The sequence below is a fragment of the Aedes albopictus genome, chromosome 3, assembly GCF_035046485.1.
Source record: "Aedes albopictus strain Foshan chromosome 3, AalbF5, whole genome shotgun sequence".
Lineage (NCBI taxonomy): Eukaryota > Metazoa > Arthropoda > Insecta > Diptera > Culicidae > Aedes > Aedes albopictus.
This window is the reverse complement of record NC_085138.1, coordinates 242,731,202-242,747,165: the sequence shown is the minus strand read 5'-3', so window position 1 is coordinate 242,747,165 and position 15,964 is coordinate 242,731,202. Positions and strand designations below refer to the sequence as shown.

The 15,964-nt window shown below is 42.8% G+C and overlaps 3 protein-coding genes across 9 annotated transcripts in view; 2 read left to right on the top strand and 1 right to left on the bottom strand.

The window, feature by feature from the left end:
- LOC109415904 (mucin-3B) overlaps nt 1-15,964 on the top strand; it is a 363,111-nt gene that overhangs the window by 72,243 nt on the left and 274,904 nt on the right. The gene's annotated exons all lie outside the window — the stretch shown is intronic.
- On the bottom strand, nt 2,528-7,085 carry LOC134289923 (uncharacterized). Of its 2 annotated transcripts, XM_062856729.1 has the most exons (3): nt 3,343-7,085; nt 3,193-3,264; nt 2,528-3,139 (listed from the first exon to the last, which is right to left on the bottom strand). In XM_062856729.1, the coding sequence occupies exon 1, from the start codon at nt 5,048-5,050 to the stop codon at nt 3,455-3,457; it is 1,596 nt and encodes a 531-aa protein (XP_062712713.1). In that variant the 5' UTR covers nt 5,051-7,085; the 3' UTR covers nt 2,528-3,139; nt 3,193-3,264; nt 3,343-3,454. The 2 variants fall into 2 exon arrangements, with proteins under 2 accessions (XP_062712713.1, XP_062712712.1); XM_062856728.1 differs by having other exon boundaries at nt 2,529-3,264.
- The window catches only part of LOC134290669 (uncharacterized), a 37,493-nt gene continuing 36,156 nt past the window's right edge, over nt 14,628-15,964 (top strand). The window contains exon 1 of the mRNA XM_062857846.1: nt 14,628-15,779. Coding sequence (XP_062713830.1) covers nt 14,628-15,779 — 1,152 coding nt within the window. The remainder of the gene's footprint in view (nt 15,780-15,964) is intronic.

Genomic DNA, 15,964 nt, shown 5'->3' with positions numbered 1-15,964 from the left:
TAAAAAAAAAAAATCCAAAAAATGTCAATCCATGATAATTTTTTTAAACGAACGGTTTTAACTTTGCGAAACATTAATCAATCGTGCTCAAATTTGTAACAATGATGCACATATGATAGTGTGACAAACAGTCAAAATTTGAGATTTTTTGATGTGAGAGAAAAAAAAGTTGCCTATCCCAAACATTTTGACCACCCCCTGTACATTCGAAGTTACAATTCTTGTCCGTTGTTTCGCGCTAAAAGTCGTTACCGTTGAATCAGTTCATAATCTTTTATTTTCGGTTTCTGTAACGGATTTTGGGTTTCGGAAACAGTAGGTTGTTGGCCTAAGGTCCCCTATCCACCAAGGTGAGGCTGCCACCTTAGATATAGCTTCCGGTGGAGGAGCATTTCATACTCAGCCGCTGTATGCCTGAACAGACGCTATTTGAGCCGCACCTCCTTGGTGAACAGACACTCGAGACGTACCTCCTCAATCTAGCTGAAGTCAGAAGGACAACAGTACCCAGGCTGCACTACCAGCTAAGCACACAACTCTTAGCAGGCGGTCTTTGTCATCGTTTGACCCGTAGTGGTAGGAACCTGAGAGGACCAGAGTTATCCAACATCTCCTTTCCGGCTCACTGTTTTGCAGCCAAAAAAAACGGAAAACCCGAAGTTCCGAAAGTGGATTCGCCATATCTTTACCTCGAAAACTGTAAAAGTGCTTATAGTACACTAAGCTGAGAATCAGGCTTTGTCCCACTGGGGATGTTACGCTAAGAACAGGAGTGGAGGAGGAAGCATTCATACAATGCTACTTTTTTACCCAATTTGCCTGGCTTGATTATCATCACTTGTTTGATCGCTTGAAAATTTCTACGAGAGGTCAATCTTATCTGATACAGTTGTCGGTCATTCAAAGGTAAAGCAAATTAACGTTGGTACACTTACGCCAAAAACAATCTTTCGTTTTTCCCCACACACCAAACGCTTTCAGCAATATTTTGCTGAATTTTGCCGAGCTGAAGGGTCCAGCAATTTTTTTTGCTGAACTTCCAGCAAAGTTTGCTGAATTTCAGCAAAACGTTACTGGCGATCAGCAGAGTTTACTGAACAAATCAGCAAAATTTGCTGAATTTCAGCAAATTTTTTTGCTGAAACCTTCAGCTCGGCAAAATTCAGCAAAATTTTGCTGAAACCCTCAATCGATTTTTGGTGTGCAAGTACATTGCATTACGCCCGGTACATTTTAAAAGTACAACATAACGTCCTATCAGTGCCTACACACTTTTTATTGCGGAGAAAGCTTCTCGTTGTGGAAACACCGACGAGAGTGAGAGTCCATGTTGGCGGCTGCGGCGACGAGCTCAACATAACCTGAACCAACAACAACTGCCCAGACGAACGCTGTGCTAGTGCTGCTGGTGCGCTGGCTGGTGCTGATGCTCAGACCCTTTCGTTTCACTTTCGATACACGTAAAAATTCTCGTTTTTATAGGTCTTAATTGTTTTCCCATTTCTTTCTCCTAAGCGAAACTACATTTTTCCTCAGCCTTCTGCAATCTTTCTGCACGGACGGGGAGGACCCAGACCGCCATCGACACATGGGCCGACCGACCGACCGACCGACTGGCAACGAATCACCTTTCTGTAGGTCGATGCCGCCTCCTCCTAGTCACTGCACTGCACGCCTGACGATCGCCGCGCCGGTCGTCGGTTGAACTTGGATGCGTTTGTTTGACTCACGTGCGTGGTACAGAAAGTCAAACAGAACCCACCGACGACCGGTACGCCCGTTGAAGTGTGTGCTTAGGTATTTGGCACAGTGCGTGATTTACTGGAAAATATTCTCTAAATATAGGTACTTGCAATATTTGAGCGACGAGTGCTCACAGCAATCTTTGAGAACGATCAAATAACGTTTTGAAGTTCGATTATTAAAAACCAAAACTATTTTATGTTGATCTCAAGTTTTTCTAGTTTTTTTTTTGAAAATTTTGGTGCTAATTCTTTTTGGAATTCTGTCTGTAAATACTTTGTATTCTCTTACACATCTGAACCGAACATCTGAGAGGAATAACCTAAAGCAAAAATGTTGCCACATTCTATTTCGAAAATGTTTGATTTTTGGGTGAAGGTACCCAAAAGGAATTGTCGAAGAACTTTCCATAAGCATTGCCATAAAAATAAACAAAAAATCCCAATTTAATTTCCGAACAATTACTGAAGAAGTTTAAAACATTTTAAAAAATAACCCGACCAATCTCCAAAGAAATTGTCATAAAAATTCCAAGGACATTACCAGAGAATTTCACAATGAATTTGCCGATGGAAAATCAGAAAGAAAAAAAAACAAAAATTAATTGTCGGAAGAAAAAAAAGTAATTTTCAGGTGAATTCTCAAAGGAATTTATTAATGAATATACAATATAATTGCTAAACGTATACTCAACGGCAAAGAACGGACACTGAAAGAAATTACAAAAAATATTGCTAAAGAAAAACTAATAACTTGTATAGAGAATTACACTAGTTTACAAAACAAAACGAAAGTCGTGAACTTCTGTCAACGACCAAAATTTTTGAAGCACAATTTTGTGCTGATTTCGAAACCGACCTTCAAAAAATTTCAAGTACAACAGTTTAGAAGTTTTAGCTCAATATCGAGTTTTACAACTTTTCAAAATATTTAATTTACTAAAATTCAAATATATTGCGTTTTGTTCAACTAATTCTAAATCGTTTTCCATGAAATAAAAGCTAAATACAATACCATTCGACCATCTGAATACAGATTTTGCGTCAGATTAGCAAAATTCCCAAAATTTTTTGAAGAAATATATTTTTTTCAACAAGAAAAACCAGATTTTAAAATTCTTTCTCGACGTTTATTTGACATATCATATGTAGGCGAGTTACAGTAAAAATTCAGCTCAATCGGAGCATTGATTAAGGAGAATGAGATATTTGAAGTGAGCGACTTTGCTTGAAAATAGGACAAAAATTTATTTCAAATCATCACTCTTGTATGGAAAGTCGAAAAGAATTCCGCTCTACTTTGAACTTTTAGTGGCTACGCAGTCTTTATTCTTGAAACGGGTTTATTATCTACCCAACGTTTCGGCACTTAGGGATGGTGCCTTCATCAGGGGGAACTGGAATTTAGTTAGTTGATTATTTGTATCTTAACTAGTTTTGTTTGACTTACAATAATGTTCTCGTTTCGTCTCTCGTGTTTCGGCTAACTTTAACTGTCCTGACTCTAATTGTTTGGTACATGCTATGGGGTAGATTTGTCTGGTTAGTTATTTTAAATTTTTACATGTCACTTTTTGTCTATAAATTAATTAATTCTTACACTCAATAACACTTCGGTGAACTTATGTGGACTTTTTGCTAATGGCGCAATTCTTCTTATTATCTATTAGTCTATTTTTAAATGGTGGTCTTGATGCCCTATCTGCATATTGTCATTCTTCGGTGGTCTGCGATTTCTTACTAGATTTGTCTCGTCGATAGATAGTCTTGATGTCGTGCAACAAACCAGCATATGTCGTATTGAGTCCATCAGTGTCTGTCCGTTTGTTCACCGTTTTATCTGTGTTAGTGATGTGGCACATTTCAAGAAATGGGAGTGTGGAGGGTTTATGGCTATGGTCTATAATATTGGTGTGGTCAAGTTGAAATCTGTGGTTCTGTGTTATACAATGTTCTATTAGGGCTGTGGTGGTTTCTATTAGTGCTATTTGGGCTTCATTTGTGTGTGTATGTTCTTCATCGTTCATCAATTTGTCAAGTTTGTTTACATTAGCTCTATGTCCAGTTAATCGTTTTCGCAAATTGTTCCTCGTCATACCGATGTAACATGCATCACAATCGTTACAAGGTATTTTATATATAATGTTACTAATTTCGTCTTTTTTTACAGGGAATTTGATTTTGGAGTGGAGGTTTTTGACAGTTCTGTGTTGTCGTGTGGCGATAGTGATCTCTGGGTAATCCTTAGACAGAATTTTTGTGACACGGTCGGAGAGAGATGGGACGTATGGAATGGAACGATAAATTGGTTGCTGTGTTGTGCTTACTGTTTGGTTTTGCCTATGTGGAGTTTCGGTTTCATCTTCGGTGCCGTGCGTGGGATGCCTCATCGGATTGGTGATGTGATGATCGGGTATGCTGTCTTCAGTTTGGTGGTTTGTTGGTGATGTTGGGTCTTGGTGGGGGATATGCTGGGGTACAGTGTGGTTTATGGTGGGTTGATCTTGTAGTTGGTTGGGTAGCTGGCACAATGGCTGGCTCGGTGGGCGACTGGGTAGCTGACACGATGGTTGGCTGTGTGGGAGGTTGGGTGGCTGACACGATGGTTGGCTGGGTGGGTGGTTGGGTGGCTGACACGATGGTTGGCTGGAAGGGCGGTTGGGTGGTTGACACGATGGTTGGCTGGGATCATCATTCGGAATTTCAGTGATCGATGCTGTTGGAATTTCATCTACGTTGTTTTGTCTCCGTTTGTTTATGTAGAGGTTTAACAACCGGTTGATGAGTTGCTTGTGGTAGTTGTTCCTTAGCAGATGTTGGTGAATTATCGTCCCTATTTCATTCATTGTTTTATTCCGCGTTAGCGAGCAAACTCTATGAATGAAATTGTTCGCTACGTTTATTTTATGCTTCGGTTGGTGGAAGGAGTTGTAGTTCAGCATACGTCCCGATGCGATTGGCTTGGCATACCATTCCGTAGCTAGAGTTTGGTCCTGGTTGCGGATGACGGTCATATCTAGGAATGGCAACCTCCGTTCGTTTTCTGCTTCGATGGTAAATTGCAGTCTTGGTTCTACCTTGTTGAACGCTACCAATACCTGTTGTTCGGTGTTCTGAGGAATCGCCATGAAGATGTCGTCTACATATTTCTTGAAGATGGTGATCTCGAATGGTAGAGATTCCATAGCTGCATCGATGACCGAATCTAGAACTATGTCTGCCAGGATGGGCGAGAGTGGGCTGCCCATTGCTGTTCCGAATGTCTGCTTATAGAATTGCCCATCGTAGCAGAAGTAGCTGGCCTCCATTACGAACTCCACAATTTCCAGGAATAGGTCCAGATTTATGTTGGTGTCGATTTCATTCCATCTGTGTATTATGTTCCTGGTGACTAACCATCGTGGGACATGCGATGAAGTGAACAATATCAAACTACCAGAAGGTTAGATGGTCAAGAATGTATTCTAGAGGGACACCTGGATGAATCTTTGGAGAAATTCTTACTGAAATCGTTCTAGGAAATCCAACGAGAATCTTCTTTCAATAAACCTTTCTGGTTGTTTTATTAACCCTGAAAGAATTTCAAAAGGAATTTCTGGGGGTGTCCCTGGAGGTATTCGTGGAGAGAATTGTTAAGAAGTACACGGGAAGGAATATTTTCTAAAACAAAATCTCGAATGAATCATGACAAGAATTCTTGCTGCACTCCTACAAGACTACCCCTAATAATTATATATTTTTTTCTGTAATTGGGTTCTTTAGGGGTATCAGGATTATTTCATAATCGGATTCTCCGCCCAAAAATTAGTCGAAATCCAAAATTTTATAATTTTTGGAGTCCGGGAATTATTTTTAAAATTCATTTAAAGTTTGTATGGGGAAATTTTTTTGTTCGGGTCGAACTGTCACTTTATCGATTGAACTGTCATTCTATCCACGAAAATTAAAACTGATTTGTTGATTTACCCATCAAAACAAAGGTATTGGAATCCAATAAAAACACGTTATACTCAGAAAAATGAGCTCTTTCGATTAGGCTATAGAAAATAGCAATATTTTATTCACTAAACAACCCAATTGACAGAAAAAATATATAATTATTAATTGAGGGGATTCCGCGGAATACTTCTTATTTAGGCGCAATATTGAAGTCATTGTCATGGGGGCGTACCAGTATGGGAGGCTCAATAATTTGATAACCTTGAGTAACCAGCGCTGATATTACCATACCAGAACTGGTTCCGGGTAAAGTTTGGAGTGCGTTCAGAGGACGCTTTGCTCACGTTTCTGATATCTGACATTTTTTTCTCGCATAATTCCAAAATCGACTTGTAATTGTTCATTCTATACGATTTTGCAAATCAACTTTTTTAGTGATAATTCAGAGTTTTTTGGGCATATTGGCCCTAGACATACTTCGGGATGTACGCCAGTAAGCGCAAGCTTCTGGCTAGTGTTGCTACGTCCATACTTAGGTATGGCGGCCCGGCGTGGGGCACCGCGCTAAGTACTAAATGCTACCGACGGAAGCTGGAAAGTACTTACAGGCTTATGTGCCTGAGGGTTGCGAGCGCGTACCGTACCGTGTCACACGACGCTCTCTGCGTCATTACTGGTATGGTGCCTATCAGCATTCTTATCAGTGAGGACATGGAGTGCTTCGAAATGCGCGGCACAAGAGGCATACGCAGGACTGCCAGGATGGCCTCTATGGTCAAATGGCAGCGCGCATGGGACAGTTCCACCAAAGGAAGGTGGACCCATAGGTTGATACCGAGGGTAGATAGTTGGATTAATAGGCGCCATGGGGAAGTTACATTCCACCTGACACAGGTCCTTACAGGTCATGGTTGCTTCCGACAGTATCTACACCGTTTCGGGCATGCGCATCTCTCCAGGCTTTTTTTTCTAACAAATCATCAATAAAGTTTTGTAGGAGCTCCGCCAAGGGTTTCCCAGGAGTTTTTCTAGGTTTTTCTCCAGGAAGTTCTTAAGAAATTCCTCCCGGGATATTTTCAGAAGTTCCTTAGCCCTCGAGCAGTCGCGTCTTTGACTACATGCAGCGACACCGCGCTCACGCTGTGTACTCCAAGCGTGCATTTTTCATGGTGCATGTTTTTAGTACTCGACGCGACCGCTCCCGGGTTCAGAGATTCACTTCTTGAGTTTTCTACTGAGATTCTGCTGAAGCTTTCTTCATAAATTGCTTCTTTCAGAAATTGTAGCTTGGAACTCTTTCGAAATTTCTTCAGGAATTCCTTCAAAACTGTCTCCACGTTTGTCTGTCAGAGTTTTAGGGATTGTTTTCAGCAACTTTAGCAAGGGATTTCTTCAAAAGTTTTTCCATGGAGTGTTTCAAAGAATCCCCTTAAATTTATTTTCAGAAATTCTTCCAAGGATTCGCACAAGATTTTTTTGAGAAATTCCTTCAGGGATTCTTGTAGAAAGATTTTTTTTCAGAAATTGCACCTGCGGTTCCGTCAGAAATATGTCTTGGGATTCCTTCAGAGACTCCTGCAGGAATTGTTTTAGTGCAAGCATAACTTCAGAAGTTGTGTCAGGAGTCACGCAAAAAAATCACTGGAATAATCATTGAAAGAATTTCTGATGGAATTTCAGCAAACAAATCCATGGAGTGTGGTATAAAGGAATCTCTTAAAACAGATACCTTTGAAGAATCCTATAAGAAATTCTTAAAAGTCTCTGGAGGAATTCCTGGAAAATACTGCTGAAGCAATTTCTTAAGTTATCGATAAAGAAATTCCTAGATGAATTTCTGAGAGAATACTTGAAGAAACTTCTTAAAATACCTCCTTTATTCCTAGAAAAAAAAATCTTGAGAAATTTCTGGACGAACACTGGAAGTAATTCAAAGAGAACATTAATTGATAAATTTCTGGAGAGATTCCACGATTTTTTTGGAAGAATCAGTAGAAGAGTTTCTTTACAAATATCTGCAGAAATTGAAGGCAAAGGTACTGGAGGAATTATTGAGAAAATCCCTCGATACATTACTGATGGCTCTCTGGTGGAGTTTCTGAAGGAGTTTTTGGAAGAACTCCTAGAGATAGAAACCTCTGGAAGAATTCTTAAGAGAAGTTCTTATACAATTTCTGAAGAGGTTAGTTCATAAAAATCACAAAAGTTCCTACTATCTAGAGAAGTTTCTGAAGGAAATTCTGCAGAAACAGAAAAAAATCCTGGAGGATTTTTTTGGAAAACCGTTGAAGAAATTTAAAAAAAAAAAGAAATTATTTAAGGAATCTTTGAACGGAAACCTGGAAGAACTGGTGTAAACTCTGCAGGTATTCGTAGAAGAATTTTTGAAAACTGCCAATGAAAAGATTCTGAAGTGCTTTCTACAGGAATTGCTGAGCAAACTTTGGGACAATTCCTGAAGCATCACTGGAAAGTTTTCTGAGAGAATCCAGGAAGAAAGGTCTGTATTAACTCCTGGAGAAATACCTGGAGGATCTTTTGGAGAAATCACTGAAGGAACTTCAAGACGAATCTCTAGAGAATTTTCTAGGGGAATTTTTAAACAAATCCCTTAGAGAATCCATTAACCCTTTAATACCCAATCCCGCCTTTAGACGGGGTATAGTTTGAGCATTTTTGTAATTTTTGTTTCGTTGAAAATCATTTTTTTCTTATTTTTGGCTGATATTTAGGACTGTTCTGTATATCTCAAAATGGTTTTTAGTGTATTTTAAAGCGTATTTACATTTTTTTTTAAATCATTGAAAAATTAATGTTTTAGTCACCTTTTAGAATTCATTGTTTATTTTGTATTGAATCGCTACAATTAACATATTTTAAATTTTTCCCAAATCATTCTATCCTTGTTTAATAGTTTAAGGGAATCGAATACACTCTAAAATTATTTTCCTTAAATTTACACGGAAAATAAAATTGTCTGTGAAAAAAAATTAAAATAATAATATTTCAACAATAATCATAAAACTTCAAAATGTTTTCATCTCAAAAAATCCGTTCCCCAAATTGGCTTCCAGGAAAAATATAAAAGTGTGGGGATATTCAAAAATAAAAATTAGAAAAATCAAAAACTGAAATTCACGAAATCGAGAATTAAAAAGAATATTCTTCCAAAACATGTTTAAATTGATTTTAGATGACGAAAAATGATATTTAGATCAAAATCAAAAATTTGGGTATTAGAGGGTTAATATATGGAAAAATACATGAAGGAACATCTGGAGTTATTCCAACAATAATGTCCGAAACAGGTTGATTTTCAAATGAAAACCCTAGTACAATTTCTGTTAGAATTTTTGAATCTCTGAGGAAGACCCAAGAAAAATTTCTGGAGGAATTCCCAAAAAAAAATCTGTGGAGGAAACCTTAGAGCAATTTTCAAAAGAAGACATTGTCAAGAATGTATTCTAGAGGGACACCTGGATGAATCTTTGGAGAAATTCTTACTGAAATCGTTCTAGGAAATCCAACGAGAATCTTCTTTCAATAAACCTTTCTGGTTGTTTTATTAACCCTGAAAGAATTTCAAAAGGAATTTCTGGGGGTGTCCCTGGAGGTATTCGTGGAGAGAATTGTTAAGAAGTACACGGGAAGGAATATTTTCTAAAACAAAATCTCGAATGAATCATGACAAGAATTCTTGCTGCACTCCTACAAGACTACCCCTAATAATTATATATTTTTTTCTGTAATTGACAGAAAAAATATATAATTATTAATTGAGGGGATACCGCGGAATACTTCTTATTTAGGCGCAATATTGAAGTCATTGTCATGGGGGCGTACCAGTATGGGAGGCTCAATAATTTGATAACCTTGAGTAACCAGCGCTGATATTACCATACCAGAACTGGTTCCGGGTAAAGTTTGGAGTGCGTTCAGAGGACGCTTTGCTCACGTTTCTGATATTTGACATTTTTTTCTCGCATAATTCCAAAATCGACTTGTAATTGTTCATTCTATACGATTTTGCAAATCAACTTTTTTAGTGATAATTCAGAGTTTTTTGGGCATATTGGCCCTAGACATACTTCGGGATGTACGCCAGTAAGCGCAAGCTTCTGGCTAGTGTTGCTACGTCCATACTTAGGTATGGCGGCCCGGCGTGGGGCACCGCGCTAAGTACTAAATGCTACCGACGGAAGCTGGAAAGTACTTACAGGCTTATGTGCCTGAGGGTTGCGAGCGCGTACCGTATCGTGTCACACGACGCTCTCTGCGTCATTACTGGTATGGTGCCTATCAGCATTCTTATCAGTGAGGACATGGAGTGCTTCGAAATGCGCGGCACAAGAGGCATACGCAGGACTGCCAGGATGGCCTCTATGGTCAAATGGCAGCGCGCATGGGACAGTTCTACCAAAGGAAGGTGGACCCATAGGTTGATACCGAGGGTAGATAGTTGGATTGATAGGCGCCATGGGGAAGTTACATTCCACCTGACACAGGTCCTTACAGGTCATGGTTGCTTCCGACAGTATCTACACCGTTTCGGGCATGCGGATTCTCCCGAATGCCCAGTGTGCAATAGTTTAGAGGAAACGGCGGAACACGTTTTGTTCGTGTGCCCGCGTTTTCGCACAATGCGTGACCGCATGCTTGCCACATGCGGAGAGGACACAACTCCGGACAACTTGGTCCAGAGGATGTGTAGGGATGAGCAGGGATAGGGTGCGACTCAAAACTCTTTGCGTGCCGCACACTCTGCTACGAGACAGCACAACAAACTAGAAGGAGACGAGTACGCGCAATCGGGTGTGTGTTGCTCGCTTACTTTGCCGCGCGCTGGAGCTCTCCTGTCTCTCACGCTCTGTCGTATGCACTCTCTCGGTGCTTGTCTCCGTGCTTTGCACTTGGCTTGATACTACGCATGATTGGAAAAATTTCGAATCAAACGACCCATCACTTGTCAGCCCTTGACAAGCTTAACAACTTTGCCGAAAACACAAACCCTTCAATTAATTTATTAATTGATTTTTTCTGTTTGGAGACAAGCACAGTCCCAAGCACCGCGCATTACTCCCTGCGCCGTAGAGCTAGTGCTGCGATTGTCTCTTGCACAATTACGAAAGCTCTCACTCATACGACTCTTGTCTCTCGGCAAAACGGGAGACGAGCACTTGCGATTGTGTGAAACACACGCTTTTTTCGCACCGCACGGTGCATGCCGCCAATCCCTCACGCTAAAACTGCTCAGCACTAAAATGTGTAAGACCTACTCATAAGTGCATAATTTCCAGACCACACAAAAATGTGTGACAGTTACACATTCTCAAAAAACAGCTCGTACACTCGTCTAGATGTGAAATGTTGATTTTTTTTGTTTTCCAAGGTCACTAGTAATCCTAGCTAGATTGTTGTACAAAAATTTTTGCAAATTTAACGATTTTGCGGACACTGGAGCTGATTTTGTAAATGTGCAAGGGTTACACATTTTTGGTGTAGTCTGGAAATTATGCACTTTAGTGCTGAGCGGCGTTAGCGTGCTGGGGATGAGTTTGGCTGGAACGCCGTTTCAACGGCTATTACCCACATCGTCTGGGAGCTACAGAGGAGGTGGCGCGTGGACTCGGAGAATGGCTAGTCCAGATGCAGTACAAGAGGTGGTCCAAGGGTTCTGAGTCGGCTTCGTAGGTCATACCGGTGCCCTGCGGTCGAGATCGACCCTTACAGCGATTAAGTGGCCGCGGAGAGGAAGTCCCGGTAGCGGTGCTGTCGTGGCGTCGGTCTACTGGGTTGGATCCAAGCCCGCGGTTGGAAAGGGGTTCCCGGCAAGGGTCGGGGCAGGTGGAGACCCTGCCGTCAGCAACCTACGGATGCATCTGATAGGGCCTGAAGGGTAGTGATACCCTTCCTTTGCGGGCAGGTCAGATCGGGTTGTATGTGGGCATCAGTTCTTGATGTCCGCTCAGCAGTAGGGCGCGGGCGGGGTTGACTCTGCCCGCCTTCCGAGGACAAAGGGAGTGGTGAGGACCACTCGGGAAACTGGCTAAGCGCCAGCATGCTACCGTGATGGACTCTCCAAAGCGAGTCATCGATGTTCGTTGCTGCAGGCTACGCAGCTAACCTTGTGGGTGCGATGTGCACTAGCCCCTCTCTGAAGCAATACCTTCTTGGTGGTTCCGGAGAGACGTAGGGTTTGGCGAGTGGGTACGAGGAGAGTAGTCCTGGATTTAACTTTTGTTGTAGAAGACGGCCTGTCAGACCTACACTACCCTAACCTTCTGTTAGGGTGTCTGTTGAGCAGATTATCCCCCTATGGTTTAGAAGGAAAAAAAATACCTCGGGATGTTCTCGGAACCTGGAGCTACCTGAAAAGTGATCAAACATGACTTACGACAAATCAATATTCATGATTTTACATATCAAATTAGTTGGAGATAAATTCTGAGGTTTTTTTGGACTGTGATGTAGCTAATAATTTGAAAGCTGCCCTACATTTTTACCCACGAAATCAAACACCTTTAGCCACTATTTCCCGCCAATCACCGGCTTTGGCCAAACATTGAAGTCAAGTGCAAGAAGTTCCTCAATAAAGTCGTGCTTTGTTTGCCATTATTGCCGGTAGCGCAGTAGAGTTGACTTATGTGCTTCCAAAGAAACCGTCTTCCAGCCAGCAGCCAACGTCTTCTCTCGTCGGCTGGCCTTTTGACGGACTGGCGGTGAGGTGACTACCACTAAACTGGAACCCAGTTTAAGTAAGTGCCGATGCCGACGACAGTCACCCGGCGTCATCTCACCTCGTCGCCTCGATTGTGTTTGGCCAGAGGCAAGTTTGAACCTTTTTTTTCACCAGTTGGTAAAATTAAACACGAACTTTACCGCACAGCCACCTACTGGGAGGGTACCGGGCTGTGGCGTGGCGGCAAGTGGTTGCGGTGGTGGTATGGTACTTGCTCATGAATTAAATTAAATGACGACGGGTGGTGACCTTAAAAAATTGGTTTATTCGAAAGGCAAAAAGACTTACCGATAGCGCGCGATTGGTGGCGCTGCTACGGTGGTGGTGGGATCATGCCATTTGGGGTTGCAACAATTTATTTCCAGTTTTCGTGGTGCGATTTTGGGAGAGCTGCTGGTGCATAAGAAGTGTATGATGAATGATGATTTTTGTGTTATTTGGGAAGTGCATCGATTTCGCAAGTTTGTTGTAAGATTGATCGTTTTAGGAATCTTGTGATGGAAACAGATACAGCACTTAAATATCAATGTTATTTATTGTTTTTTTTCTTGGATTTTCAAGAATTTGCGCAGCAGATGCAAACATATAACCGGCAAAAGGTTATTGTGACCATAGCAAATTGAAAATTCTCCATACAAAATATAAAAGTGTTTCATAAAGAATGAACACTTATTCCATTTGGGCCTGTCCATAAACTACGTAGTAGACTCCGACGGGTGAGGGGGAGGGGGGTTTATGGCAAAGTCTACACTTCATACATTTTTTTTTAAATTTTTTGTATGAACAAAAGTCTACGGAGGGAGAGGGGGGTCAAAAATGAGTCTACGTAGTTTATGGACAGCGCCTCTGGAAATAAGTAATTGAAAACGATACACACTTGCAGTGGTCAGCTAATACTTTGACCAGCATGCTGCAATTCTGCTTAGACGGATTTGTTAGATACTTCGCCACCCATAGAGGAGGCTTAGTACAATTACAATACAATTTTGTTTAATGACATGTGTTCGGTTCCGAACGTTTATTTGTTTGTATTGTTTGTGTTTTGACCAATTTTTTGTTTTGTATGACCCACTCTGTGTGTTAATGCCCAAAGAACCATCTTTCCCTTCATTCCCCTTCCCATTTGACCCATGTTCCCCCATTCATCGTAATTTGTCTTTTGAATGATAAGTTTACCAATACCTTTCCCTAATTAGTCTTAAGAAAAGTAAAATCCTTCTAGAAGCTTCTCCCGTTCTCCAGACCAGTCATTTTTTGTTGTTTTTGTTGTATCTTGTCATTCCCACTGAAAGGGGAGGAGCCTATTTTGTAGTAGTTACTGTCACACATTACTGTATTTTGTAGTATATAAGTAAGTCATGTAGCGCAGAGCGCATCAGTTTTGTTTGACACGTCGCGGAATAAACATCATCGCTAAACGAATCACCCGGAGTTTTCTTCTGCCACCGACAAGCCATCATTCCTGCCTCCGCTGCCGAAGCGAAGCGGCCGATCGCTGCTGCTGCCTCGAGATACAGTCCACCGCTCAACCGAGCAAATCCCGAGCATTAGCGCTGTTCATTCAGACCGCTCCACAACTCGACCCCACCAGTGGTAATCGATTGTGGATACCGGTTTGACTGCACACGGACAGACTAGTGCTCCAGAAGGTGCCAACCGAACAGTCGTTGCTGGAGCACCAGCAAGGAATTTTCAGTGCCCCATCGGTCCGCTCCACGATCAGAGCTTTCCGGTAACCTGTAGTGGATACCGGACCGACTTGCACACGGGTTCAACTGAACTTTCCTGGCCTGTTGGTGTTAGCCAGTGGCAAATTTCGGCTGCCCTTCTCTGGTTCCGTTCCCCGTCCGGATCTGCCCACATTGTGCACCGCACATTGTTTGGTCCTGCTTCGACCCGGATGCAGCATCGGTGCCTTCGCGCAGTTGGAGGAAATTTAGCGGCTGAGGTGGAGGAACGAAATTTCCGCAAGTGTTCCCGCGCCACCGGTGGCGTCGTTCGCGTTTCGAAAAGTAGTCCGCGCGAGTGACGTTGTGAAAAGTGAAACACGTCGAAACACGTTTCGACACGGACAGTTGAGTAGTGCTTGTGTGTGTGTGCCCGCCTTGGGCTGAAGAAAAACCGACCGAGTACGGTCTCGAACAGACAATAAGTGTGTGTGTGCCCCAGGGGGCGAAGAAAGAAGTGAAAAATCGTGTGCGTGAACGATGCTGATGCACACGCCAACCAAAAGTGATAAAATGGCCGAACTGAAGACGCTCATCCACCTGCGTGGCCAGGCGAAGGCCAAAGTGACCCGAATCCGGAAAACGATTGAAGACGTCTCGGCAGCCGACGTTGTCCAGTTTACCCTGGCCCAGCTGAAGGTATATTCTCGGAATCTGGAAGCCCATTTCCAAGAATACCTAAGCTTCCACCACCAAATCACCGCGTTGTTGCCAGCGGAAAAATTGGATGACAACGACGCCACCTACCTCCAATTCGAGAACCACCACACCGAAACCGCAATGATGGTGGAAACCCTCATCCAGTCCGCAACCCCGCAGCCGCCTCCCACGAATGTGTCCGCACCCGCGAACAGTGCCCAGCTACCACCACAGATAGTCGTCCAGCAGCAACCGCTGCCGGTTCCAATCCCTTCGTTTGACGGGAAGCCGGAGAACTGGCCGAGATTCCAGCAGGTCTTTTCGGACATTATGTCACGGTCCAGAGACTCCAACGCCGTCAAGTTACACCACCTTGAGAGGGCACTGTCCGGTGGGTCCGCCGCCAAGCTAATCGATCCGAAGACGCTCAGTGATGGCAATTTCGATCACGCCTGGGAGTTGTTGCTTGATGTTTACGAGGATGAACGGAAAGCAGTGGACTCGCACATCCATGGCCTACTGAGTCTGAAACGGATGACCAAGGAATGTTCCAAGCAGATGAGAGAGTTGCTGAATGAAGTTACCCGCCACGTCGAGGGACTGCGGCTGCTGAACCAGGATTTGGAAGGAGTTTCCGAAAGGTTCGTCGTCGTCGTGCTGTCGGATGCTTTCGATCCCGAAACGAGGAAGCAGTGGGAGACCACCATTCCCCACAAGCAGATCCCGTCGTATGAAGACACCGTCATGTTCCTGAAGGAGCGATGCTCACTGTTGGAGCGTTGCGAAGCCAGTCACCCGAAACCGTCGTCAGCCAAAGAATCCAGTCAGAAGTCCAACCCGAAGCCATCGTCGAAGTCCCCGCCGGTGAAGTCGTTCGCTATGGCTACACCCGTAGCTAATAGTGAGGCGACCTGTGAGATTTGTAGTGCGAGCCATCCAAACTACAAATGTGAAAGGTTTGTTGCGCTGACGGTACCCCAACGTAGAACTAAGGTAAGAGAGCTTTTCCTTTGTTTCAACTGTTTGAGGAAGGGACACCTTTCCTCAAAATGCCCATCCAACAAATCATGCCAGGAGTGTCAAGGTAGACATAACACCTTGTTACACGAGCCCAAAGTTCCAAAGTCCGAATCCAAGCCCATTGCTGATAATCCAACGCCCAACCCCGAACCCGCTAA

Excerpts from the sequence above, each read along its gene's own strand:
- LOC134289923 (XM_062856729.1), bottom strand. The coding sequence starts at position 5,050 with ATGGAGGCCAGCTACTTCTGCTACGATGGGCAATTCTATAAGCAGACA.